The sequence below is a fragment of the Dryobates pubescens genome, chromosome 36 (assembly GCF_014839835.1).
Source record: "Dryobates pubescens isolate bDryPub1 chromosome 36, bDryPub1.pri, whole genome shotgun sequence".
Classification (NCBI taxonomy): Eukaryota; Metazoa; Chordata; class Aves; order Piciformes; family Picidae; genus Dryobates; species Dryobates pubescens.
In genome coordinates, this window is record NC_071647.1 from 5,743,641 (window position 1) to 5,771,190 (window position 27,550).

The 27,550-nt window shown below is 58.9% G+C and overlaps 2 protein-coding genes across 2 annotated transcripts; both read left to right on the top strand.

Moving 5' to 3' along the window:
• Positions 1-4,019: 4,019 nt before the first annotated feature.
• On the top strand, positions 4,020-12,255 carry GH1 (growth hormone 1). Its single transcript, XM_054176623.1, has 5 exons — positions 4,020-4,029; positions 6,057-6,220; positions 7,176-7,292; positions 8,584-8,745; positions 12,049-12,255. The coding sequence occupies exons 1-5, from the start codon at positions 4,020-4,022 to the stop codon at positions 12,247-12,249; spliced, it is 654 nt and encodes a 217-aa protein (XP_054032598.1). The 3' UTR covers positions 12,250-12,255.
• Positions 12,256-13,345: 1,090 nt separating this feature from the next.
• Positions 13,346-24,470, top strand: RDM1 (RAD52 motif containing 1). The gene is made up of 7 exons (XM_054176624.1): positions 13,346-13,432; positions 14,340-14,519; positions 15,692-15,814; positions 17,028-17,190; positions 18,434-18,532; positions 19,969-20,057; positions 24,366-24,470. The coding sequence occupies exons 1-7, from the start codon at positions 13,346-13,348 to the stop codon at positions 24,468-24,470; spliced, it is 846 nt and encodes a 281-aa protein (XP_054032599.1).
• Positions 24,471-27,550: the final 3,080 nt, after the last annotated feature.

Sequence of the window (27,550 nt, forward strand, 5' to 3'; positions counted from 1 at the left end):
TCCCTTCCCCATCTCCTCTTCCCCATCTCCCCTTCCCCATCTCCCCTTCCTCATCTCTTCATCTCCCCTTCCCCTTCTTCCCTTCCCCATCTCCCCTTCCCCATCTTCCCTTCCTCATCTCTTCATCTCCCCTTCCCCTTCTTCCCTTCCCCATCTCCCCTTCCCCATCTCCCCTTCCTCATCTCTTCATCTCCCCTTCCCCTTCTTCCCTTCCCCATCTCCTCTTCCCCATCTCCTCATCCCCATCTTCCCTTCCTCATCTCTTCATCTCCTCTTCCTTATCTCCTCTTTCCCATCTCCTCTTTCACATTTCCTCTTCCCTATCTCCTCTTCCCTATCTCCTCTTCCCCAGCTCCTCTGCTCCATCTCCATCTCCTCTCCCTCCTCTCCACACCAGATTTCTATAATCTGGAGATACTTCACCCTTAGGTCTCTGGCAAGAGCAGGAAGAGCCTCAGAGGGGCAAGAGAAGGACGAGGCTCATAAACAGACCTTCTCCCAGCCCTGTCCAGCTGAGAAACCTGCCAGTGGGACTGCCAGTGGGCAGGCTGGTGCCCCAAGAAGCACCCAGGTCCAACAGCTCCTGGGCAAACCAGCTGAGCAAAACCATTGGCTGAGTCCTTGACATTCAGGTAGAAGTGGGAAGAAATTCGATGGCAGAACCAGGGCTCCTCTGAGCACACCCACCCAGCTCTACCCCTGCTAACAATAAAGGGGGAGACATCCAGCTGGCTGAACATGAGCCAGGGGGTGCCCAGGGGGCCAAGAAGGCCACCAGCAGCCTGGCCTGGATCAGCAGTGGTGTGGCCCAGCAGGAGCAGGGCACTGGGGAGGCCACTCCTTGAATCCTGGGTGCAGGTTTGGGCTCCTCACCCCAAGAAGGACATTGAGAGGCTGGAGCAGGGCCAGAGAAGGGCAACAGAGCCAGGGAAGGGTCTGGAGAACAGGGCTGGGGAGGAGCAGCTGAAGGTCCTGGAGGTGTTGAGCCTGGAGAAGAGGAGGCTGAGGGAGACCTCATTGCCCTCTACAGCTCCCTGAGAGGAGGTTGGAGTCAGGTGGGGCTTGGGCTCTGCTCCCATGGAACAAGTGATAGAATCAGAGGAAATGGCCTGAAATTGTGCCAGGGGAGGCTTGGGTTGAAGATTAGGAACAATGCTGCAGGAGTGGTCAGGGCCTGGCACAGGCTGCCCAGGGAGGTGGTGGAGTCCCCATGCCTGCAGGGGTTCCAGAAACCTGGGGCCATGGCACTTGGGGCCAGGGTTTAGTGACCATGGTGGGGTTGGGTTGCTGGTTGGACTGGATGCTCTTGGAGGGCTTTTCCAACCCAATCAATTCTGTGACTCCCCCTTGCTTCAAGTCAGAAGTCTCCCAGCCTGGCTGTTCTCCACTTTGGCCACAACAACCCCAGGCAGTGCTCCAGGCTGGGCTCAGAGTGGCTGAGAGCAGCCAGGCAGAAAGGGACCTGGGGGTGCTGATTGACAGCTGGCTGAACAGGAGCCAGCAGTGTGCCCAGGGGGCCAAGAAGGCCAAGGGCATCCTGGCCTGCAGCAGGAAGAGTGTGGCCAGCAGGAGCAGGGAAGTCCTTGTGCCCTGTGCTCAGCACTGCTGAGGCCACACCTGGAGTCCTGTGTCCAGCTCTGGGCTCCTCAGTTTAAGAAGGACATTGAGAGACTTGAAGGTGTCCAGAGAAGGGCAACAAGGCTGGGGAGGGGTCTGGGGCACAGCCCTGGGAGGAGAGGCTGAGGGAGCTGGGGTTGCTTAGCCTGCAGAAGAGGAGGCTCAGGGGAGACCTTCTTGCTCTCTGCAACTCCCTGCAGGGAGGTTGGAGCCAGGTGGGGGTTGGTCTCTTCTGCCAGGCAAGCAGCAGCAGAACAAGAGGACACAGTCTCAAGCTGTGCCAGGGGAGGTTTAGGCTGGAGGTGAGGAGAAAGTTCTTCCCAGAGAGAGTTGTTGGCCACTGGGATGTGCTGCCCAGGGAGGTGGTGGAGTCCCCATCCCTGGAGGTGCTCAAGAGGGGCTTGGATGTGGCACTTGGAGCCATGGTCTAGTCCTGAGCTCAGTGGTGCCAGGTTGGACTTGATGATCTTTGAGGTCTCTTCCAACCTTGGTGATTCTGTGTGATTCTGTGGGCCCAGCCTGGCAGGAAAACCACCACACAGAAGCACTGACTTGACTTGAGGTGGGGGTTGGAAGGCACCTCTGGAGATCACCAAGTCCAACCCTCCTGCCCAAGCAGGACCACCCAGGGCAGGCCACACAGGAATGTACCCAGCTGGGTCTTGAAAGTCTCCAGGGAAGGAGACTCCACAACCTCCCTGGGCAGCCTGCCCCAGGGCTCCAGCAGCCTCACACCAAAGTTTCTCCTCATGTCCAGGTGGAACCTCCTGGTCTCCAGTCCATGCCCACTGCCCCTTCTCCTGTCACAGAGCTCCTGAACAGAGCCTGGCTCCTTCTTCTTGCCTTCAGGTCTGTGTAACCATTGACCAGATCCCCTCTCAAGGCTTCTCTTCCCCAGGCTCCAGAGCCCCACCAAGAAGATCATAGTATCATAGTATCCTGGTATCAGTCAGGGTTGGAAGGGAGCACAAGGATCAGCCAGTTCCAGCCCCCCTGCCATGGGCAGGGACACCCCACACTGGATCAGCCTGGCCAGAGCCTCATCCAGCCTGGGCTTAAATACCTCCAGGGCTGGGGCCTCAACCACCTCCCTGGACAACCCAGTCCAGGGCTTCACCACTCTCATGGGGAAGAACTTCCTCCTCACCTCCAGCCTCAATCTCCCCACCCCCAGCTTCATTCCATTCCCCCCAGTCCTAGCACTGCCTGAGATCCTGAGCAGTCCCTCCCCAGCCTTCTTGGAGCCCCCTGCAGATCCTGGAAGGCCACAATGAGGTCACCTCAGAGCCTTCTCTTCTCCAGACTGAACAGCCCCAACTCCTTCAGTCTGTGCTCACAGCAGAGCAGCTCCAGCCCTCTGCTCCTCCTCCTGGCCCTGCTCTGGACACCTTCCAGCCCCTCCAGATCCCTCTTGCAATAGGGGCTCCAGAGCTGGAGGCAGTACTCCAGGTGGGGTCTCCCCAGAGCTGAGCAGAGGGGCAGAATCCCCTCCCTGGCCCTGCTGGCCACACTTCTCTTGCTGCAGCCCAGGCTCTGCTTGGCTCTCTGGGCTGCAAGTGCACACTGAGAGCTCCTGCTGAGCTTCTCCTCCCCCAGCACCCCCAAGGCTCTCTCCTCAGGGCTGCTTTCCAGCCAGTCCCTGCCCAGCCTGCATTTGTGCCTGGCATTGCCTCCACCCAGCTGCAGGACCCTGCCCTTGGTCTGGTTGAACCTCCTGAGCTTGGCTTGTGCCCACCTCTCCAGCCTGCCCAGGGCCTTCTGGATGGATCCCTTCCCTCCAGCTGTCTGCTGCCCCACACAGCTTGGTGCCAGCAGCAACCCTGCTGAGGCTGCACTCAGTGCCACTGTCCCTGGCACCCACAGAGATGTTGAACAAGCCTGGTGCCAGGACTGATCCCTGAGGGCCTCTGCTTGTCCCTGGCCTCCCCTGGGCCATGGAGCCATGGACAGCCACTCTCTGGGTGCAGCCATCAAGCCAGTTCTGTATCCATCTGGTGGTCACCCATCACACCCCTGTGTCAGCAGCCTGGAGCCCAGGCTGTGGTGGGGACAGTGTCAAAGGCCTTTCAGTGTGGAAGGCTTTCAGTGCTGAACCTTTCAGCTGCTCTGCACAGCAGAGCATGGCAGAATCATCCCCTGGTGACACCATCCCCAGGCAAACAACCTCCCCAGGCTGCACATCCATGTGTAAATGACTACAATGAGGGAGCACCATGATGCACCCTCCTGCATTTATGCAGGGAGAAGACAGGGAGATGTTGCTGGGATCATGACCACTGCCATCCATTTTAAACAGCCCCCCTGGCTATATAAGGGCTGCCTCAGCACTCACCTTTCCCAGCCTGGATGAAAGGAAGAGACACTCACTGTCAGGTCACACCTGAGAAGATCAGTGGGCAGAGATGGCTCCAGGTACTGCTCTTTGTTTCAGCTTCAAAGGGTGGTCAGTGCTGGGGGTGATGGGGCATGATGCCACTGTGCTGGTGTGGAGGGCTCTGGAGGGCTCTGGAAGGCTCTGGAGCACACTGGAGGGGTCTGGAGGGTAGAGTGATGCTGTGGAGGGCTACAGCCACTGCCAGCTCTCAATTAGAATGTGGCAACTTTGTGAATCTTTGCCAACAGGGGGATTGAATCAATGAACTTTGGTAGTCTTCAGCCTAAACTGGGCAGGGAGAGGGTGGAAAACACGAAGAGCAAGGTCAAGCCATAGAGACACTCACTCCAAGGAGGGCATTGAGGGGCTGGAGAGTGTCCAGAGAAGGGCAACCAAGGTGGGGAAGGGTCTGGAGAGCAGGGCTGGGGAGGAGCAGCTGAGGGAGCTGGGGGGGTTGAGCCTGGAGAAGAGAAGGCTGAGGGAGACCTCATTGCTCTCTGCAGCTCCCTGAGAGGAGGCTGGAGGCAGGTGGGGGTTGGGCTCTGCTCCCAAGGAACAAGCAATAAGATAACAGGAAACAGCCTCCAGTTGCCCCAGGGGAGGTTCAGGTTGGCCATGAGGAACAATTTCTCCTCCAAAAGGGTTGCCAAGGCCTGGCCCAGGCTGCCCAGGGCAGTGGTGGAGTCCCCATGCCTGGAGGGGGTTCAAAGCCCTGGGGATGTGGTGCTGAGGGCCAGGGGCTGGCGGTGCCCTGGCAGTGCTGGGCTCAGGGCTGGACTCAATGCTCTTGGAGCCCTTCTCCAACCAAAGCAGTTCTGGGATTCCATGATCCTGTACATGTTGTCAGGGATATTCAAAACCAGACTCCAAGCCCAGGATGGAGATCAGGGATGGTGTCAAATACAGACACCCAAGTCCTGCAGGCTCCAGGGCATCCCTCCACTGAAGGGTACTGCTCTGAGGTCTCTGGGAGCCCTTAGGGCCACTTAGAAGCACAGAATCATCCAGGTTGGAAGGAGCCCTGAGACCATGAGGGCAAAGCACTGACCCTGCCCTGCCAAGTTCACCACATCACTAAGTGCCACATCTGAAGGACCTTTAAGCACCTCCAGGGATGGTGACTCCACCACCTCCCTGGGCAGCCTCTTCAAGGGCTGGAAACCTTTAGGCTTGAGGAAGATCACCAAATTCTACAAGAAGGCAGCAAAAGTAGCTGGGGACAGCCCAGGTGGTGGCAGCAGCTCTCACCCTTGTGAAGGAAGGCAGCCAACTCCTGCCAGCAGCCTGGCATGAAGTGAGGCACTGCCAGGCCCTCCCCTGGGACCCACCACCTCCTGCCTGATCACACAACGAGCAGTGCCCTCTGCTCTTCTCACCAGGGCAGGAACTAAGGGAAAACAGGAGGATGAGAGGGAAAACCACAGGGACACACTCTGGTTTCCATGGCCAGCCAGGAAGACACTGCTTGGAGCAGGGCAAGCCCCAAGGGCAGGGCCAGTGACAGGGGGTGGGGGTTCCTTTGATTTGGGGGAGAGCTAACCTCACCCCCAGAGTCCAACAAGACATGAGGAGAGGCTGAGGGAGCTGGGGTTGCTTAGCCTGCAGAAGAGAAGGCTTAGGGGAGACCTTCTTGCTCTCTCCAACTCCCTGAGCCAGGGAGCCAGGTGGGGGTTGGTCTCTTCTCCTAGGCAAGCAGCAGCAGAACAAGAGAACACAGTCTCAAGCTGTGCCAGGGGAAGTTTAGGCTGGAGGTGAGGAGAAAGTTCTTCCCAGAGGGAGTTGTTGGCCACTGGGATGTGCTGCCCAGGGAGGTGGTGGAGTCCCCATCCCTGGAGGGGTTCAAGAGGGGCTTGGATGTGGCACTTGGAGCCATGGTTGAGTTGTCAGGAGGGGTTGGGTGCCAGGTTGGACTGGATGAGCTCTGAGCTCTTTTCCAGCCTTACTGATTCTATGACTCCATGACTCTGTGATCAGAGAAGGAGACCATGGAGTGAAGAGGCTGAGAGCTGCTTGCCAGGTGCCAGCCCCTGCTCTGCCCACACCTCTCCTCTCTGCCCCGCTGCAGGCTCTCGCGTTCCTCCTCTCCTCCTGGCTGTGATGGCTCTGGGACTGCAGTGGCCACAGGGAGCTGCCAGCTTCCCAGCCATGCCCCTGTCCAACCTCTTTGCCAACGCTGTCCTGAGAGCTCAGCACCTTCACCTCCTGGCTGCTGAGACGTACAAAGAGTTCGTAAGTGCCTCGGAGCCTCTCCCCTGCGGGAGCTTGATGGTTTCAGGGCCACCTTCCAGACACACACAACCTCCAGCTGCTGGGGGCTCCTCTGCTAGCTCTTGATGAGGAGAAAGGGTCTCAACAGGACAGGTCTGGAGAACAGAGCTGGGGAGGAGCAGCTGAAGGAGCTGGGGGTGTTCAGCCTGCAGAAAAGGAGGCTAAGGGCAGACCTCCTTGCTCTCTGCAGCTCCCTGAAAGGAGGCTGGAGCCAGCTGGGGGTTGGGCTCTGCTCCCAGGGAATAAGCAACAAGGAAATGGCCTCAAGTTATGCCTGGGGAGGTTCAGGTTGGCCATGAGGAACAATTTCTTCCCCTTGAGGGTTGCCAAGGCCTGGCCCAGGCTGCCCAGGGCAGTGGTGGAGTCCCCATGCCTGGAGGGGTTTCAGAGCCCTGGAGCTGTGGTGCTGAGGGCCAGGGGTTGGTGGTGCCCTGGCAGTGCTGGGTTCAGGGTTGGACTCAACGACCTCAAAGGTCTCTTCCAACCAAACAATCATGAGTCTATGTCCCACCAGCCTGGACCCTGTTCTCTCAGCAGTCTGATCCTGCACAGTCCCCTCCTCTGGGCCAGTGCTGCCCATGTCCAAGGTCTCAAAGAGAAACTGAGAGCAGTGGGAAATGGCACAGACAATGCACAGTCACCTACACCCCTGGGGGGCTTTGAGCTGGCACTTTGGGAAGAGCTGTCCCTGAGGGTCACCTACTCCTTGGCAGAACCCAGCCCAAGCATGGTTTGCACCTTAGCTTAGGCAGAGGATGACCTTTAGGCCCAGCAGCTGCTGTGCCAACACGCGAGCTCCTGTTCCCCCCTGCCAAGCTGGCACAGGCACCGCATGCCTCAGGACAGCTGGGGAAGCCTCTGTGGGCTTCTCCCAGGTCAGAGGGAAGGGATCTGAGTGCCTGGGCTGTCTCCACAGGAACGTACCTACATTCCAGAGGACCAAAGGCACACCAACAAAAACTCCCAGGCAGCCTTCTGCTACTCGGAAACCATCCCTGCACCCACGGGCAAGGATGATGCCCAGCAGAAATCTGTAAGTGATGCCCCTGGGCCATGCCCAGAGCTGTCTGCAGAGCCCAGCTGGGCTCCAGTTCAGGCCCAGAGGGTTTCCATCCCTGCACCCACGGGCAAGGATGATGCCCAGCAGAAATCTGTAAGTGATGCCCCTGGGCCATGCCCAGAGCTGTCTGCAGAGCCCAGCTGGGCTCCAGTTCAGGCCCAGAGGGTTTCCATCCCTGCACCCACGGGCAAGGATGATGCCCAGCAGATATCTGTAAGCTCTACCCCCTGGGCCATGCCCAGAGCTGTCTGCAGAGCCCAGCTGGGCTCCAGTTCCAGCCCAGAGGGTTTCCATCCCTGCTCCCATGGGCAAGGATGATGCCCAGCAGATATCTGTAAGCTCTACCCCCTGGGCTATGCCCAGAGCTGTCTGCAGAGCCCAGCTGGGCTCCAGTTCCAGCCCAGAGGGTTTCCATCCCTGCACCCACGGGCAAGGATGATGCCCAGCAGATATCTGTAAGTGATGCCCCTGGGCTATGCCCAGAGCTGTCTGCAGAGCCCAGCTGGGCTCCAGTTCAGGCCCAGAGGGTTTCCATCCCTGCTCCCACAGGCAAGGATGATGCCCAGCAGAAATCTGTAAGTGATGCCCCTGGGCCATGCCCAGAGCTGTCTGCAGAGCCCAGCTGGGCTCCAGTTCAGGGCCAGAGGGTTTCCATCCCTGCACCCACGGGCAAGGATGATGCCCAGCAGAAATCTGTAAGTGATGCCCCTGGGCCATGCCCAGAGCTGTCTGCAGAGCCCACCTGGGCTCCAGTTCCAGCCCAGAGGGTTTCCATCCCTGCACCCACAGGCAAGGATGATGCCCAGCAGATATCTGTAAGCTCTACCCCCTGGGCCATGCCCAGAGCTGTCTGCAGAGCCCAGCTGGGCTCCAGTTCAGGCCCAGAGGGTTTCCATCCCTGCTCCCATAGGCAAGGATGATGCCCAGCAGATATCTGTAAGTGATGCCCCTGGGCCAAGCCCAGAGCTGTCTGCAGAGCCCAGCTGGGCTCCAGTTCAGGGCCAGCTGGGAGCACTTCACTCCTCCTCTCCCTTCCCTACTGTTTAAACCCTGCATGATGACAGTTGTGGGATGCTCTGGAAGTCAACCTCCCACCCCCAGGACGTGCAGGACATGTGGCTGGGTGGTGGTCCTCAGCTTGCCAGCTTCTCAGTGCCTGCTGAAGCTGCAGGAGCAGGGCCACCTCCTGGGTCCCAGGCAGCATGGGGAACTCTACCAAACCCTTCAGCTGCACAGCTTTGCCTCTTGCTTTTCTTCCTCCCAGGACATGGAGCTGCTTCGTTTTTCCCTGGTTCTCATCCAGTCCTGGCTGACCCCAGTGCAGTACCTGAGCAAGGTCTTCACCAACAACCTGGTGTTTGGCACCTCAGACAGAGTGTATGAGAAACTAAAGGACCTGGAAGAAGGGATCCTAGCTCTGATGAGGGTGAGTTGAAGCATGTAGGATGAGCAGAGAACACCAGAGATGCCCTAGATGCAGGGCAGCTCTCAGGGGCTTCCAAAGACCATGAGAAAGTTCCCCACCTTCCAGTCTGAAGACCCCTGGCACCCACTGGGCTTTGCTGACCTTAAGGCCATGAGATGGTGACACCCAACAGCACCATTTCCTCACTGGGGAGCATAAGAAACCACAAAATGAATGTGGGCAGCTCTGCCACAGCCACTGGGAGCAGAACACAGCAGGAAGGTCACAAACATCAGACCCAAAGTCTTCCCAAAGCCAACAGCACAGAACATTCAGCTCCTTAAACCTGCTGGACAGCAGCAGCAGCACAGCTGCTCCACCTCCACACCAGCAGAGTGAGGGCAAGGGCAGGGTCCTGTCCCTGGGGAGGAACAGCCCCCAGCAGCAGGATAGGTGAGGGGAGACCTGCTGGGAAGCAGCCCCATGGAGAAGGGAGTGCTGGGGGACAGCAAGTTCCCCAGGAGCCAGCACTGTGCCTTCATGGCCAAGAAGGGCAATGGGCTCCTGGGGTGCATTAAGCAGAGTGTGGCCAGCAGGTTGAGGGAGGCTCTCCTCCCCCTCTGCTCTGCCTTAGGGAGGCCACATCTGGAGTCCTGGGTCACATCCAGATGGGCTTTGAAAGTCTCCAGAGGAGACTCCACAACCTCTCTGGGCAGCCTGCTCCAGGCCTCCAGCACCCTCACACCAAGAAGTTTTTCCTCATCTTGAGGTGGAACTCCCTGGGTTCCAGTCTGTGTCCATTGCCCCTTGGCCTGTCACAGGACACCCCTGAGAAGAGCTTGGCCCCCTCCTGACACCCACCCCTCAGGTATTTGTAACCAGTGACCAGATCCCCTCTGGGGCTGCTCCTCTCCAGGTTCTCAGCCCCAGGGCTCTCAGCCTTTGCTCCTCACAGAGCTGCTCCAAGCTCCTCAGCAGCTTTGGACTCTCCACTGGACTCTCTCCAGCCATTCCCTGTGTCTCTAGAAATGGGGAGACCCAAACTGGACCCAGTACTCCTAACATGGTATCCCCAAGGATCATGGTTGGTCTGAATGATCTTAGAATCACAGAACTCTCAGGGCTGGAAGGGAGCTCAAGGCTCAGCCAGTCCCAACCCCCTGCCATGGGCAGGGACACCTCACACCACAGCAGGTTGCTCACAGCCACCTCCAGCCTGGCTGCAAACACCTCCAGGCAGGAGGCTTCCACCACCTCCCTGGGCAGCCTGTGCCAGGCTCTCACCACCCTCCTGGGGAACAACTTCTTCCTCACAGCCAATCTCAATCTCCCCACTTCTAGTTCTGCTCCATCCCCCCCAGTCCTATCCCTCCCTGACACCCTCCAAAGTCCCTCCCCAGCTTTCCTGCAGCCCCCTGCAGACCCTGGGAGGCCACAATGAGGTCTCCTGGGAGCCTTCTCCTCTCCAGCCTGCACAACCCCAACTCCCTCAGGCTGTGCTCACAGCAGAGCAGCTCCAGCCCTCTGCTCCTCCTCCTGGCCCTGCTCTGGACCCCTTCCAGCCCCTCCAGATCCTTCCTGGCACAGAGGCTCCAGAGCTGGCCCCAGAGCTGCAGCTGTGGTCTCGGCAGAGTGGAGCAGAGGGGCAGAATCCCCTCCCTGCCCTGCTGGCCACACTTCTCTTGCTGCAGCCCAGGCTCTGCTTGGCTCTCTGGGCTGCAAGTGCTCCCTGCTGGCTCCTGCTGAGCTTCTCCTCCCCCAGCACCCCCAGGGCCTTTCCTTTGGGGCTGCTCTCCAGCCAGTCCCTGCCCAGCCTGTAGCAGTGCCTGGGATTGCCCTGCCCCAGCTGCAGGACCTTGCCCTTGGTCTTGTTGAACCTCCTGAGGTTCATGATGTTCATGACCTTAAAGGTCTTTCCCAAGCACAGCGATTCTCTGTGTGTGATTAGAGCTTTCTGCACTGGGAGTGTGGGAGAAGAGAGAATTCTTTGCCTGGTTCCCTCTTTCCTTGGCCACAGAGAGACCCTGCAATGTTCCCCTTGTTTTAAGACCCCCAGCAGACCACTCTGTCCACCCTGCAGCCTTGTCCCCAGGTCCCTTCTCCCTGGCAGCAAGCTGTGTGCACAAAAACACAGCTGAAATATGTTTTAAGGGTGAGGAGAATCCCCTAAGGGTCCTTTTAGGCTGGATGTTAGGAAGAAGTTCTTCATAGAAAGAGAGACTGGCCACTGAAATGTGCTGCCCAGGGAGGTGGTGGAGTCACCATCCCTGGAGGTGTTTAGCCTGGATGGGGAGCTTGGTGCCATGGTTGAGTTGATCAGATGGTGCTGGGGGAGAGGTTGGACTGGATGATCTCAAAGGTATCTTCCAAGCTGGTTAATTCTATTCTGTTCTATTCTATTCTATTCCATTCTGTTCTGTTCTGTTCTATTCTACTCTATTCTATTCTATTCTATTCTATTCTGTTCTGTTCTGTTCTGTTCTGTTCCAATCTGTTCTGTTCCAATCTGTTCTGTTCCATTCTGTTCTATTCTATTCTGCTCTGGTCTATTCTATTCTATTCCATTCCATTCCATTCTATTCTGTTCCATCCTATTCCATCCTATTCCATTCTATTCTATTCTATTCTATTCTATTCTATTCTATTCTATTCTATTCTATTCTATTCTGGTCTGGTCTATTCTATTATGTTCTATTCTATTCTGTTCTGTTCTGTTCCAATCTGTTCTGTTCCATTCTGTTCTGGCCTATTCTGTTCTATTCTGTTCTGCTCTGGTCTATTCTATTCTATTCATTACATTCCATTCTATTCTGTTCCATTCTATTCTGTTCCATCCTATTCCATTCCATTCCATTCCATTCCATTCCATTCCATTCCATTCCGGTCTGGTCTGGTCTGGTCTGTTCTATTATGTTGTGTTGTATTCTATTCTATTCTATTCTATTCTATTCTATTCTATTCTATTCTATTCTATTCTATTCTATTCTATTCTATTCCATTCCATTCTATTCCATTCTATTCCATTCTATTCTAAAGCTAGAGAAAGAAGTCTAAGCAACAGGCCCCTTGGAGGATGCTCATCCCCAGGCTCCCCCCAGCACCTCTTTGTAGAACCACAGAGTGGTCTGGGCTGGAAGGGACCTCCAAAGCTCATCCAGTCCAACCCCCTCTGGCAGTCAGCAGGGATCATCCTCCCCTAGATCAGGCTGCCCAGAGCCCTGTCGAGCACCACCCTGAGCATCTCCAGGGCTGGGGCCACAAAGACCCCCCCTGGGCAGCCCGCTGCAGCGTGCCAGCAGCCTGGAGCCTGTTCCCCCCCGGCAGGAGCTGGAGGACAGGAGCCCCCGGGGTCTGCAGCTCCTCAAGCCCACCTATGACAAGTTTGACATCCACCTGCGCAGCGAGGACGCCCTGCTGAAGAACTACAGCCTGCTCTCCTGCTTCAAGAAGGACCTGCACAAGGTGGAGACCTACCTGAAGGTGATGAAGTGCCGGCGCTACGGGGAGGGCAACTGCACCGTGTGAGGCCGGGGGGGGGGATGGCTCCCCCCGCCCCCCAGCCCCTCCCCAGCCACGGCTGCCCTGCTCCTTGGAAAGGAAAGGGGAGAATAAACCTGCTGCCTGCCCACCTGCCTCTGCGTTTTGGGGAGAGGGGGGGGAAAGGGGAGGAGAGGTGGGGGAGCAGGAAGGGCAAGCTGCTGCCTGGGCTTAGGGGGTGGGGGGCAGGGTTTGGGGGTGTGGAATTGGGGTTGGGGTGGATTCACAGGGCAGATTTGGAGCTGTAAAGGGGGTGTGGGGAGCAGAGTTGGGTAAATCTGGGAGCTGGGGCTGGAGCTGGAGCTGGAGAGGGGGTGTGGGGAGCAGAGTTGGGTAAATCTAGGAGCTGGGGGTAGATTTGGAGCTGTAGAAGGAGTGTGGGGAGAAGAGTTGGGTAAATCTGGGAGTTGGGGCTGGATTTGGAGCTGTAGAGAGGGTGTGGGGAACAGAGTTGGGCGGATCTGGGAGCTGGAGGAGGATCTGAAGCTGCAGAGGGGATTTGGGGAGCAGAGTTGGGCAGATCTGGAAGCTGGTGATGGATTTGGGGCTGTACAGAGGGTTTGGGGAGCAGATTTGAGTAAATCTGGGAGCTGGGAGCTCCCAGATTTACTCCCAGGAGTAAATCTTGGAGCTGTAGAGGGGATGTGGGGATAAGATTTGAGTAAATCTGGGAGCTGGGGGAGGATGTGGAGCTGTCAGGGGGTGTGGGGAGCAGAGCTGGGTAAATCTGGGAGCTGGGGGTGGATTTGGGGGGGTGGATTTGGAGCTGTAGAGGGGACCCGGGGAGCAGACTTGGGATTGGAGTAAATTTGGGAGCTGGAGGTGGATTTGGGGGGTGGACGGAGGCGGGAAGGGGGGGCGGGGCCGAGGGGGGCCGGACGGAGGAGGGAAGGGGCGGGGCCGGGCCGAGGCTGGGGGCGGGGCCGGGCCGAGGCTGGGGGCGGGGCCGGGTCGGGCCGAGGCTGGGTCGGGGCCGGGCCGGGAGGAGGCTGGGGGCGGGACCAGACCGCTGGGGGCGGGGCCGGGCAGAGGCTGGGGGCGGGGCCGGGCCGAGGCGGGAAGCGGGACGCGGGGCCGGGTCGGCATGGCGGAGGTGGTGGAGTTCCGGGTGCCAACCGGTAGCGCCCGGACGCTGCTGGTCTGGGGGCTGGAGCCGAACCCGAGCCTGGAGGTGAGGCGAGGCCTCGGCGCGGACACCGGGACCTGTCAAGAGCAGAGGAGAGGGACCTGGGAGCCTCCCGGCACGGAGGAGAAGTAACCGGGACCCCCAGGCCCCAGCCCGTCAAGGCTGAGGACTGGGGCCTGGGACCCCCAGGAGCCTGAGATTCTCTCGGGACATCCCCACACTCCCCTCCCAGACCCTGGGTACAGGAGCAGGGCCCGGGACCCGCAGGAGCTGGGAAGTGGGACCCAAGATCCTCCCGGGGTTGGCACGAAGAACCGTGGGTCCCCCTCCGACACTGAGCAGCGGGGGCTGGACTCCCCCCACAACAGCCCAGGACTGAGCAGTAGGGCCCTGCATCCCGCCGGCTCTGATGAGCAGGCAATGACAGCCACCAGGGCCAGAGGAAGGGGTTCCAGGAGCTGGGGAATGGGACCTCCTAATCCCCAGTCTCAATCTCCCCTCTCCCAGCTCAGAGCCATTGCCCCTCATCCTGTCCCTCCAAGCCCTTGCCAAAAGTCTCTCCTTCTTGTAGCCCTTGCAGGTACTGGAAAGCTGCTCTGAGGTCTCCCTGGAGCCATCTCCAGGCTGAGCAGCCCCCAGCTCTGTCAGCCTGTCCCCACGGACCAGGGGCTCCAGACTGATCATCCCCAGTGTCCTGGTACAGAGACTGGGTGATACTGGAGATGAGATGTCATCAGGGTCAGGTTGAGCTTGTTTTGGTGGAGATAAACTCCACTTCAGTCTCCCTTCTTAATTCAGAGCTTGCTGCTGTTAAACTACTAAAAACTTTCCTCCTCTTCTAGGGCACCAGGTCTGGGGAGCAGTCCTCTGTCTGTCACTGTTGCTCAGCCCCTGGAGCACCAGTGGATGGTTCAAAAGGCTCTTTCTTTGCTCTTGTTTCCCCACCCCCCAGCACTCCCTGTTCTCAGTGTTCTCCAGGTTTGGGCTGCTCTACTCGCTGCGGGCACACAGCAATGCTGCCGTGGCAGGGCCTGGGTTTTATGCTGTCGTCAAGTTCTACTCAGCTGCGGATGCCAGCAGAGCCCAGCGCGCCTGCAACGGGCAGAGCCTGTTCCAGGAGGCCCCTGTGAAGGTGAGCACAGCAGCCCCAGGCCACAGTCACAGCCACAGCCTCCCTGGGCAGCCTGTGCCAGTGTCTCCCCACCCTCGCCCTGAGGAATTTCTTCCCCAGTTTGCAGGCTTAAGCAGTAGAGGGGCAGCAGCCCTCCTCCAGAGTGGCTTTCAGGTCCTGTTCCTGGGTGATAGAATCATAGAATCAGTAAGGTTGGAAAAGACCTCAAGGATCATCAAGGCCAACCTGTCACCCAAGATCTCCTGACTACTGAGCCGTGGCTCCAAGTGCCACATCCAAGCCCCTCTGGAACTGAGGGTGCCCTGATCCCCTTGCCCAGGTAACTGATAAAGCTCTTAAAGAGAGATGAATGGAATGGGATGGAATAGGATAGGATAGAATGGAATGGAATAGAATGGAATGGAATGGAATAGAATAGAATAGAAATTAACCAGGTTGGAAAAGAGCTCAGAGATCATCAAGTCCAAGCTGTTCACCCAACACCATCTGATCAACTAAACCATGGCACCAAGTGCCACATCCAAGCCCCTCTTGAGCACCTTCAGGGATGGGGACTCCACCACCTCCCTGGGCAGCACATCCCAGTGGCCAACAACTCTCTCTGGGAAGAACTTTCTCCTCACCTCCAGCCTAAACCTCCCCTGGCACAGCTTGAGACTGTGTCCTCTTGTTCTGGTGCTGCTTGCATGGCAGAAGAGCCCAACCCCCACCTGGCTCCAACCTCCCTGCAGGGAGTTGCAGAGAGCAAGAAGGTCTCCCCTGAGCCTCCTCTTCTGCAGGCTAAGCAACCCCAGCTCCCTCAGCCTCTCCTCCCAGGGCTGTGCTCCAGACCCCTCCCCAGCCTTGTTGCCCTTCTCTGGGCACATTCACACCTCAGAAGCATGAATGCAGTCAGCTGTTAGGCTCCTTTCAGATCCTAGAATCACAGACTCATTCTGCTGGAAAAGCCCTTTCAGCTCCTGGTGTCCAACCCTTCACCCAGCACTGCCAGGGCACCACCAACCCATGGCCCTCAGCACCACAGCTCCACAGCTTTGAAACCCCTGCAGGGATGATTCAGCCACTGCCCTGGGTAGCTGGAGGTGACTGTCCCAGAGCCAGGAGTGCTGTGCCTGCAGTGGGGACCCTGTCAAGCAAGGCCTGGCTAAGCAGAGCTCTTCTCTCCTGCACAGGTTTGTCTTTGCACCAAGCAGAGAGGGTTTCAGCAGCAGGTCCTTGCCCTCAGCAGCACCAAGTGCCAGGAGCTGGCCAACCACTACCTGGGCTTCAGCGGCTGGTCCAGTCGCATCGTCACGGTGAGGCCTCTGCAGGTCCACTCAGCATCCTTCCCCTCACCCTCTTCCCACAGCACCTTCTCACCAGGAGCCACAGGGAGCACTTGCAGCCCAGAGAGCCAAGCAGAGCCTGGGCTGCAGCAAGAGAAGTGTGGCCAGCAGGGCCAGGGAGGGGATTCTGCCCCTCTGCTCCACTCTGCTGAGCCCACAGCTGGAGCTCTGGGGCCAGCTCTGGAGCCTCTGTGCCAGGAAGGATCTGGAGGGGCTGGAAGGTGTCCAGAGCAGGGCCAGGAGGAGGAGCAGAGGGCTGGAGCTGCTCTGCTGTGAGCACAGCCTGAGGGAGTTGGGGTTGTGCAGGCTGGAGAGGAGAAGGCTCCCAGGAGACCTCATTGTGGCCTTCCAGGATCTGCTGGGGGCTGCAGGAAAGCTGGGGAGGGAGTTTTGAGGGTGTCAGGGAGGGATAGGACTGGGGGTTGGGTTGGAAGGGACCTCTGAAGCTTCACAGATTCACAGAATGGGTTGGGTTGGAAGGGACCTCAAAGCTCATCCAGTTCCAACCCCCTGTCATGCCCAAGGACACCTCCCCCCAGCCCAGCTTGCTCAAGGCCTCATCCAGCCTGGCCTGGAGCACCTCCAGAGAGAAGGCAGCCACAGCCTCTCTGGGCAGCCTGTGCCAGAGTCTCCCCACCCTTACTCTCAACAATTCCTTCCTCCTCTCCAGTCTCAGTCTCTCCTCTCCCAGCTCAAAGCCATTGTTCCTCATCCTGGCACTCCCAGCCCTTCTCCAAAGTCCCTCCCCAGCTCTCCTGGAGCCCCTTCAGGTACTGGAAGGCTGCTCTGAGGTCTCCCTGGAGCTTTCTCCAGGCTGAACAGCCTCAGCTCTCCCAGCCTACTCCTATAGGGGAGGTTCTCCAGACCTCCCATCACCTTTGTGGCCTCCTCTGGGTATCACCCAGCCCAACCCCCTGCCAGAGCAGATCACCTAAAGCAGGCTACACAGGAACAAGTCCAGGCAGATCTTGAATGTCTCCAGAGATGGAGCCTCCCCCACCTCTCTGGGCAGCCTGCTCCAGTGCTCTGCCACCCTCAAAGGAGAGAAGTTTCCCCTCCTGTTTAGATGGGACCTCCTAGATTGCAGTTTGTGCCTCCTGTGCTGGCACTGGGCTCAGAGCCCTCAGTGCTCCCAGCTAATCAGCATCTCCTCAAGATGAAGCATTTCTGGTGTTCCCAACAGCTGCAGAACCTCTCTGGCTTGGATGGTGAGAGCAAGGAAGTGGGGAAGCCATCTCAGAGGCAATCAGTGAAATTCCTGTGTGCCATGGAGGTGACAGTGCCCAGCCACGGGGTTTGCTCCAGGGGGGTTGCCCTGGGTGAGGCAGCCGTGGAGGACGGTGAAGGTAGGTGCTGGGTGCAGCTGGGAGCCTGCTGCAGCAGCTGTGCCAGGCACTGGGCTTCCCTCTGCACTGTGTCTGGGGCTGGGAGAGTGTCTGAGTGGAGCCTGAGGGCCCTGTGAGCTGTGAAGTGAGCTCCTGAGCGTGCCTCAGCCTCCCAGCTTCACACCAGTGGCACCTCCTGACCCCCTGCCCTCTCCCTCTCACCTGCAGCATTGCCCTGGGGGGCAGGTCTGGTGTGAGCAGGCTGTGTGAGCATGGCCATGGCATAGCTCAGGTGCCAGCAAGGCTCCACACTGCCCTGCTGCCCCAGGAGGGCCTGACACAGGGGCAGGGATCTTGTGCTGCTCTGGGTTGGCACATGGAGCCCCTCTGGGTGCTGCCCTGCTGCTGCCACCTCCTGCCACAGAAGCTGATCTGTGAAGCTGTGCCTGGCTGCCCTCCCTGCTGTGATGCTGCTGAGCTGCACCTGCACACTGGCAGCTTACAGAGCCACAGAGCTGCTGCTTGGAAGAGACCTTCACATATCATCCGGTCCAACCCTGACCCCAGCACTGCCAGGGCACCACCAACCCCTGGCCCTCAGCACCAGCACAGCTTTGGGACCCCTCCAGGGATGGGGACTCCACCACTGCCCTGGGCAGCATGGACCAGGCCTTGGCAACCCTTTGGGGGAGGAAATTGTTCCTCATGGCCAACCTAAACCTTCTCTGGAGCAACTTGAGGCCTTTTCCTCTTGCCCTATCACTTGTTCTTGGGAGCAGAGCCCAGCCCCCACCTGGCTCCAGCCTCCTCTCAGGGAGCTGCAGAGAGCAAGGAGGTCTCCCTCAGCCTCCTCCAGGCTGAACACCCCCAGCTCCCTCAGCTGCTCCTCCCCAGCTCTGTTCTCCAGACCCTTCCCCAGCTTGGTTGCCCTTCTCTGGCCCTGCTCCAGCCTCTCAATGTCCTTCTTGGGGTGAGAGGCCCAAAACTGAACCCAGTACATGAGCTGTGGCATCCTCAGTGCCCAGCACAGGGGGATGAACCCTGCCCTGCCCTTGCTGGCCACAGCATTGCTGCTCCAGGCCAGGCTGCTGGTGACCTTCTTGACCACCTGGGCACTGCTGCCTCATCTCCAGCTGCTCTCAACCAACCCCCCCAGGTTCTTTTCCAGCAGGCACTTTCAGCCACTCTGCCCCAAGCTTGGAGCCTTCATGGGGCCCCAGCCCTTGGTGACTGGTGGCAGTAATACCCTGCTGCTTGTGTCCAGGTCCTCTCCAGCTCCTCACAGCCACCAGAAGAGCTCAGAAGCTGGCAGTTGGGAAAGCTTTGTCCAGCTCCTTTCAGAAGATTCTCCTGGTGGTGCTGGGTAAGGCCTGGTTTGGTACTGCCCCCTGGCTGCTTGGGCTAAGGCCTTTAAACCTCCCAGGAATTCTTTGTTCCCTGCACTTTTCTTGGGATTCATTGAGGCCTGTATCACAGTCTCACAGTATAACTAAGGTTGGAAGAGACCCCAAGGATCATCAAGTCCAACCTGTCCCAACAGACCTCACAACTAGACCATGGCTCCAAGTGCCACATCCAATCTCCCCTTGAACACCTCCAGGGCTGGGGACTCCACCACCTCCCTGGGCAGCACATCCCAATGCCGAACGACTCGCTCAGTGAAGAACTTTCTCCTCACCTCGAGTCTAAACATCCCCTGGCACAGCTTGAGACTGTGTCCTCTTGTTCTGCTGCTGCTTGCCTGGGAGAAGAGACCAACCCCTTCCTGTCTACAACCACCTTTCAGGTAGTTGTAGAGGGCAATGAGGTCTCCCCTGAGCCTCCTCTTCTGCAGGCTAAGCAACCCCAGCTCCCTCAGCCTCTCCTCCCAGGGCTGTGCTCCAGACCCCTCCCCAGCCTTGTTGCCCTTCTCTGGACACCTTCAAGTCTCTCAATGTCCTTCTTAAACTGAGGAGCCCAGAACTGGACACAGGACTCAAGGTGTGGCCTAACCAGTGCAGAGTCCAGGGGCACAATGACCTCCCTGCTCCTGCTGGCCACACTCTTCCTGCTGCAGGCCAGGATGCCCTTGGCCTTCTTGGCCCCCTGGGCACACTGCTGGCTCCTGTTTAGGTGGGTGTCAATCAGCACCCCCAGGTCCCTCTCTGTTTGGCAGCTCTCAGCCACTCTGCCCCCAGCCTGTAGCTCTGCCTGGGGTTGCTGTGGCCAAAGTGCAGCACTTGGACTTGTTAAATGCCATCCCATTGGACTCTGCCCATCTGTCCAGTCAGTCGAGGTCCCTCTGCCTGGCACAAAAGTAAACTTGTGCTGTGCTCTGGGATGGTTTCACAGGGTGGCTCCACCCTGTGAGCATGGAAGGAAGGATGTGACCTGCTGGTGGCTGCTCATGATAAATCAGTCACTGGAACTCCAGCCTCCAAGGCTGTAACTGCTGGCAGGGGCAGCTCTGTGCTGCTTCCTCACCTCCAGTCCCCAAGGCTGTAACTGCTGGCAGGGGCAGCTCTGTGCTGCTTCCTCACCTCCAGTCCCCAAGGCTGTAACTGCTGGCAGGGGCAGCTCTGTGCTGCTTCCTCACCTCCAGTCCCCAAGGCTGTAACTGCTGGCAGGGGCAGCTCTGTGCTGCTTCCTCACCTCCAGTCCCCATCTCCCCTCTCCCAGCTCAGAGCCTGTCACTCCAAGCCCTTGTCAGAAGTCCCCTGTGCCAGGTTAGGGAGCATGGCTGCCCTGCTGGGAGCTCAGGGGGGGTTTGTGGTCATCACACAGCAGATGCTGACCATGCCTCTGGCTGCTCTGTTGCAGAGAACGGGAAGGTGGCTGTGGAGTACAACTGCTGCCAGGAGGAGCCCACAGCCCTCTTAACAGAGGAGGAACTGAAGGGACTCATTGAGGTAAAAGCAGTTCAGCTTTAGCACAGGACCTGCATGCTTGAGCCCTGGAGATCCAGCTGGCAGCTGTGCCTCCCTCTGGCACCCTCCTTGGGCACAGCCCTGCTGAAATCCCACAAGCAGCTAACAGCTGGGAGTGGTACAGCAGGCTGAGGGCTGAGCACTGCTGCTCTGGGGGTAACTCTGCAGCAAGGTGGATTTGGGGCAGCTGGGGGGCAGGGCTGTGATGGTGCAGCTTGAGACAGCTCTCACAGCATCCAGGGCTGCTCTTGAGAGGGACAACGTTGGTGAAGTCCCAGCAGGTCACATGAAATGATTCTCCTCAGCAGGAGGAAGAACTTCTGCACTGTGAGGGTCCCAGAGCCCTGGAGCAGGCTGCCCAGAGAGGTTGTGGAGTCTCCTGCTCTGGAGGCTTCCCAGCCCTGTCTGGATGTGTTCCTGTGGGACCTGTGCTGGGTTCTCTGCTCCTGCTCTGGCAGGGAGGTTGGACTCAAAGATCTCCAGAGGTCCCTTCCAGCTCTAACACCCTGTGAGCTGTGACTTTGAATAAGTTCTTAAATCATAGAATCAATAAGGTTGGAAAAGAGCTCAGAGCTCATCAAGTCCAACCTGGCACCCAACCCCTCCTGACTAAACCATGGCTCCAAGTGCCACATCCAAGCCCCTCTTGAACACCTCCAGGGATGGGGACTCCACCACCTCCCTGGGCAGCACATTCCAATGGCTAACAACTCTCTCTGGGAAGAACTTTCTCCTCACCTCCAGCCTAAACCTAAGCCTGGCACAGCTTGAGACTGTGTCCTCTTGTTCTGCTGCTGCTTGCCTGGCAGAAGAGAACAACCCCCACCTGGCTCCAACCTCCCTGCAGGGAGTTGCAGAGAGCAAGAAGGTCTCCCCTGAGCCTCCTCTTCTGCAGGCTAAGCAACCCCAGCTCCCTCAGCCTCTCCTCCCAGGGCTGTGCCCCAGACCCCTCCCCAGCTTTCTTGCCCTTCTCTGGACACCTTCCAGCAGCTCAACCTCTTTCCTAACCTCAGGAGCCCAGAGCTGGACACAGGACTCCAGGTGTGGCCTGAGCAGTGCTGAGCACAGGGCACAAGGACTTCCCTGCTCCTGCTGGCCACACTCTTCCTGCTGCAGGCCAGGCTGCCCTTGGCCTTCTTGGCCCCCTGGGCACACTGCTGGCTACTGTTCAGCTGCTGTCCACCACTATCCCCAGGTGCCTTTCAGCCTGGCTGCTCTCAGCCACTCTGTGCCCAGCCTGCAGCACTGCCTGGGGCTGCTGTGATCAAATCAAACTCCCCATCTAGAAGTGCACTTCCTAAGCTCATCCTTCCCAGGAGGAATGGTTCTCAAAAGCTTTGGTGAAGCTCCTGCAGGTGCCTGGGGAATGATAGAATGCTGGGGCTTGGAAGGGACCTCTGGAGCTCATCCAGTCCAACCCCCTGCCAAAGCAATGTCCCCCAGGGCAGGGCACACAGGAGCACATCCAGGTGGGTTTGAAGGTCTCCAGAGCAGGAGACTCCACAACCTCTCTGGGCAGCCTGCTCCAGGCCTCCAGCAGCCTCACACCAAAGTTTCTTCTCATGTTGAGGTGGAACCTCCTGGGTTCAGGCTTGTACTCATTGTTCCTTGTCCTGTCACTGGGCACCACCAAAAGGGACCTGGCACCTTCTTCTTGACCCCTACCCCTCAGCTGTTTATAGACATTGATTAGATCCCCTCTGAGCTTTCCCTTCTCCAGACTCAACAGCCCCAGGGCTCTCAGCCTTTCCTCCTCACAGAGCTGTTCCAGCCCCTTCAGCATCCTCCTGGCCTCCATTGGACCTCTCTCCAGCAGATTCCTGTCTCTCCTGAACTGGGGAGCCCCAAACTGGACACAGTATTGCAGGTGTGGTCTCAGCAGGGCAGAGCAGAGGTGGAGGAGAACCTCCCTAGCCCTGCTGGCCACACAGCTCTGCATGCCAGCTGCTGGCACAGCCAGTGGTGAGCTGAGGATTTCCACCTCACTGGGTTTGAACCCTGCTGCTGAGCAGGGAGGTCCTGGCTGTGGTATTTTGAGGACAAGCATCACTCTCAGATGTTCAGCAGCATGATGCTGCACAGCCTCCAGCTCCTGCAGCAGTGGAAGAAGTGTCTAAAGCACCCTGTGACAAATGCTTCCATCTGATGACCCTGAGTCACCCACTGTCCTCAAGCAGGTGTCTTCCTTTCCTGCTGAGGAGTAAACAGGAACAGTTGGGGGTGAGGAGTAGCTAGCAGCCAGCAGGGGGGAGGTTAGCAGGTTGAGAAGATGAGATCTCACAGAATCATGAATGCTTTGGGTTGGAGAAGACTCCCAAAGGTCATCCAGCCCCCTGCAGCCAGCAGGGACAGCCCCAGCAGGCTGCTCACAGCCCCAACCAACCTCCCCTGCACTGCTGCCAGCCATGGGGCAGCTCCCAGCTCTCTGGGCAGCCTGGGCCAGGCTCTCCCCACCCTCAGTGCCAAACCTTTCTCCTTCTCTCCACTCTCAAGCTCCCTCTTGCCCTTTCCATCCATCCCCCCTTGTCCAGTCCCATCAGGCCCTGCTCAAAGCTCTGTCCCCAGCTCTCTGCTGGGCCCTTGAAGCACTGCAAGGCCACCAGAAGGTCTCCCTGGAGCCTTCTCTCCTGCAGGCTGCCCAAGGCCAACTCTCTCAGCCTGGCTCCCAGCAGAGGGCTTCCAGCCCTGCCAGCACTGCTGTGGCCTCCTCTGGCCCTGCTCCCCCAGCTCCCTGTCTGTGCTGAGGGCTCCAGAGCTGCCCCAGCCCTGCAGGGGAGGTCTGAGCAGACCACAGAGGCAGAATCCCCTCCCTCCACTGCTGCCTACAGATCTCTGCTGGTTTGTTCTGTGCATTCTCTGCACAGCCCCTTCCATCTGACCTCTTTTAAACCCACAGAGAGCTGACCTGACAAGTAGTGGCCATGAGAGAAGTGAGCAGTGAAGTCAAACAGAAAGTCTGCTGCTTCTCAAACCAGCAGAGCCAGCCCTGCCCTCCCCTGCCCTCTCACTTCCTTCTGATGCTGTGGGAGGCAATGCTGTGCTTGCTCTCTGCAGGACACCTTCCAGCCTGACCAGAAGAGGAAGAGGCAGGAATTGGGAAGGACTTGCTTGGGAGGAGAGCTGCTGGCTGTGCTTTGGGTCATTGCCTTGTGATGTTGGGTCAGCCTTCCCAAAGCTCAAATGTTCCTGAGTTGGGAAGTTCCTGTGCTGGTGAGGCCTCACTTGGAGCACTGTGTCCAGCTCTGGGCACCCCAGCTCAAGAGGGACAAAGAACTGCTGGAGAGAGCCCAGCACAAGGCCACAGAGATGCTGAGGGCCCTGGAACAGCTCTGATCTGAGGAGAGGCTGAGAGAGCTGGGGCTGGTTAGCCTGGAGAGGAGGAGGCTGAGGGGGATCTGATCAATGCTTACAAATGCCTCAGGGTGGGGGTCAGGAGGATGGGGCCAGAGTCTTCTCAGTGGTCCCCAGTGACAGGACAGGAGGCAACAGGCATAGAGCTGAACATAGGAAGCTCCATCTGAACATGAGAATCATAGAATCAATAAGGTTGGAAAAGAGCTGAGAGATCATCAAGTCCAAGCTGGCACCCAACCCCTCCTGACAACCAAACCATGGCTCCAAGTGCCACATCCAGTCCCCTCTTGAACACCTCCAGGGATGGGGACTCCACCACCTCCCTGGGCAGCACATCCCAGTGGCCAATCTCTCTTGCTGGGAAGAACTTTCTCCTCACCTCCAGCCTGAACCTCCCCTGGCACAGCTTGAGACTGTGTCCTCTTGTTCTGCTGCTGCTTGCCTGGCAGAAGAGACCAACCCCCACCTGGCTGCAGCCTCCCTGCAGGGAGTTGCAGAGAGCAAGAAGGTCTCCCCTGAGCCTCCTCTTCTGCAGGCTAAGCAACCCCAGCTCCCTCAGCCTCTCCTCCCAGGGCTGTGCTCCAGACCCCTCCCCAGCTTTCTTGCCCTTCTCTGGACACCTCCAAGTCTCTCAATGTCCTTCTTGAACTGAGGAGCCCAGAAGCAACAGAGCCCTGGAGCAGGCTGCCCAGAGAGGTGGTGGAGTCTCCATCTCTGGAGACTTTCAAGGCCCACCTGGCTGTGTTCCTGTGTGCCCTGCCCTGGCAGGGGGGGTTGGATTGGATGATCTCCAGAGGTCCCTTCCCCCCTCCCATCATCCTGGGACTGCAGGGAGGCTCTGCTGTACCTGGCACAGCTCTCTTGTGTGCAGGTGAGGAGGGAGGAAGCTGCACTCCGTTGTGGAGAAAGAAATTCACTCTTGGCTTGGCTTTGCAGGTCAATGAATTGTCCTTGGAACAGTTTGACCTGGATGAAGAAGAAGAAGTTTTGTCTGATCTCAGCTTGGAGGAGGAGCTTCTCCAGCTGGCAGATGCCAGCTGATTAGCACAGCTCTGTCCTGCCAGCAGCTCCAGCAGTTGTGTGGTGCCTGGTGAGGAAGCAAAGCCTAAGCTGGGACAGGAGGTGTGCGTCACAGCCAGCCTCACAGCTCACAGCCCCAGAAAGGGGCAGCAACCCCCCAGTGTTACTAAAATTAAACCCTCCCCACCCCAAAACCGAGCTGTCTGGGGAGGGGAAAGTGTTTTCCTGTCAGCTTATCCAGGTCAGCTATAAATGGTTGTTATTGAGACAGCAGAGGAGATGTGCTTGGCACCCCGAGAAGAACAAAAGGAAGGAGCCCTCCCCACGGGCGCCCACACGGCTCAGGCTCACTGTGAGCCGCAGGAGGGAGCTGGGGACAGCAGATGTGGCACCAGCAGGAGTAGCTGTGGTGCTTCCACACCTCCGGCAGGCGCGGGGAGAGTGCTGCTGGGGGTGAAAGCCCTGCTGCAGAGGGGAGCTGGGACCCGGAGCAGCGCACTGAGCCACAGCGGGAAGCTGGGATGGAAGCACTGTGTGAGGCTGGGACTAGCTCCTTGTAAAACTGGGACTAGCTCCATGTAAAGCTGGGATGGAAGCACTGTGTGAGGCTGGGACTAGCTCCTTGTAAAGCTGGGATGGAAGCACTGTGTGAGGCTGGGACTAGCTCCTTGTAAAACTGGGATGGAAGCACTGTGTGAGGCTGGGACTAGCTCCTTGTAAAGCTGGGATGGAAGCACTGTGTGAGGCTGGGACTAGCTCCATGTAAAGCTGAGACTGGCTCCATATAAAGCTGGGATGGAAGCACTGTGTGAGGCTGGGACTAGCTCCATGTAAAGCTGGGATGGAAGCACTGTGTGAGGCTGGGACTAGCTCCTTGTAAAACTGGGACTAGCTCCATGTAAAGCTGGGATGGAAGCACTGTGTGAGGCTGGGACTAGCTCCATGTAAAGCTGGGATGGTAGCACTGTCCAAGGCTGGGACTAGCTCCTTGTAACAGGCTGGACAGATGGGCAGAGTCCAAGAGCAGGAGATTGAACACATCCAAGTGCCAGGTGCTGCACATTGGCCACAGCAACCCCAGGCAGTGCTACAGGCTGGGGGCAGAGTGGCTGAGAGCAGCCAGGCAGAGAGGGACCTGAGGGTGCTGGTTGATGGTAGGCTGAACATGAGCCTGCAGTGTGCCCAGGCAGCCAAGAAGGCCAATGGCATCCTGGCCTGCATCAGGAAGAGTGTGGCCAGCAGGAGCAGGGAGGTCATTCTGCCCCTGTACACTGCACTGGTTAGGCCGCACCTCGAGTCCTGTGTCCAGTTCTGGGCTCCTCAGGTTAGGAAGGAGGTTGACTTGCTGGAACGAGTCCAGAGAAGGGCAATGAAGTTGGTGAGGGGCTTGGAGCACAGCCCTGGGAGGAGAGGCTGAGGGAGCTGGGGTTGCTTAGCCTGCAGAAGAGGAGGCTCAGGGGAGACCTTATTGCTTTCTACAACTACCTGAAGGGAGGCTGTAGACAGATGGATGTTGGTCTCTTCTCCCAGGCAGCCAGCACCAGAACAAGAGGACACAGTCTCAGGCTGCGCCAGGGGAGGTTTAGGCTGGAGGTGAGGAGAAAGTTCTATACAGAAGGAGTGATTGCACATTGGGATGGGCTGCCTGGGGAGGTGGTGGAGTCGCCATCATTGAGGGTGTTCAGGAGGAGACTTGCTGGGGTGCTTGGTGCCATGGGTTAGTTGTTTAGGTGGTGTTGGATTGGTTGATGGGTTGGACGTGATGATCTTGAAGGTCTCTTCCAGCCTGGTTTATTCTATGTATTCTATTCTAAAGCTGGGATAAAAGCACTGTGTGGGGCTGGGACAGATGATCCCCCAGCCTGCCCCCTGCTCTGCCCCTGCCCCGCACCTGCCCCCTACCCCGCGCCTGTCCTATGCTCTGTCCCCTGCCCCGCGCCCCTCCCCTACCCCGCGCCCGTCCCCTGCTCTCCCCCTGCCCCGTGCCTGTCTCCTGCTCTCCCCCTGTCCCCTGCTCTGCCCCTGCCCCATGCCTGTCTCCTGCTCTCCCCCTGTCCCCTGCTCTCCCCCTACCCCGTGCCTGTGCCCTGCTCTCCCCCTGTCCCCTGCTCTGCCCCTGCCCCGCGCCCGTCCCCTGCTCTCCCCCTGTCCCCTGCTCTGCCCCTGCCCCGTGCCTGTGCCCTGCTCTCCCCCTGTCCCCTGCTCTGCCCCAGCCGCCTGCCCCTACCCCGCGCCCATCCCCTGCTCTCCCCCTGTCCCCTGCTCTCCCCCTGTCCCCTGCTCTGCCCCTGCCCCGTGCCTGTCTCCTGCTCTCCCCCTGTCCCCTGCTCTGCCCCTGCCCCGTGCCTGTCTCCTGCTCTCCCCCTGTCCCCTGCTCTCCCCCTGTCCCCTGCTCTGCCCCAGCCGCCTGCCCCTGCCCCGCGCCTGTCTCCCGCCCTGCCCCTGCCCCGCGCCGGCCGCCGCCGTTGGCCGCTCCGCCATGGGCCGGCCCCGGCCCCCCCTGCCGCTGCTCCTGGCCCTGCTGCTGCTGCTGCTGCCGGTGGCGGGGCCCGGCCCGGCCCGGCCCCGCGGGCTCTGCCCTGCCCTTTGCCGCTGCCGCCGGCGGCTGCTGGACTGCAGCGGGGCCCTGCCCGCCCCGTGAGTGCCCTGCCCCGCACCGCACCGGCGGGCACCGGCCGCGGCGCCTGGGGCTGGCTGGGCGCAGGGAAGGGGCCGGCGGGGCGGTGATGGGCTGCGTTTCTCCGCAGGAATGGCAGCTGGGCTGCTGCCGGGGAAAGAGAAGCCTGGAGACAGCAGCTCTGGGCTGAGGCTTTGTAAGTGTCCTCTAGGAGCGAGCACGGCGAGAGGCCAGGCCCGGGGCAGGGGCAGCAAGGTGCTGGCAGGGCTGGAAGCCCTCTGCTGGGAGCCAGCCTGAGAGAGTTGGCCTTGGGCAGCCTGCAGGAGAGAAGGCTCCAGGGAGAGCTTCTGGTGGCCTTGCAGTGCTTCAAGGGCCCAGCAGAGAGCTGGGGACAGAGCTTTGAGCAGGGCCTGATGGGACAGGACAAGGGGGGGATGGTTGGAAAGGGCAAGAGGGAGCTTGAGAGTGGAGAGAAGGAGAAAGG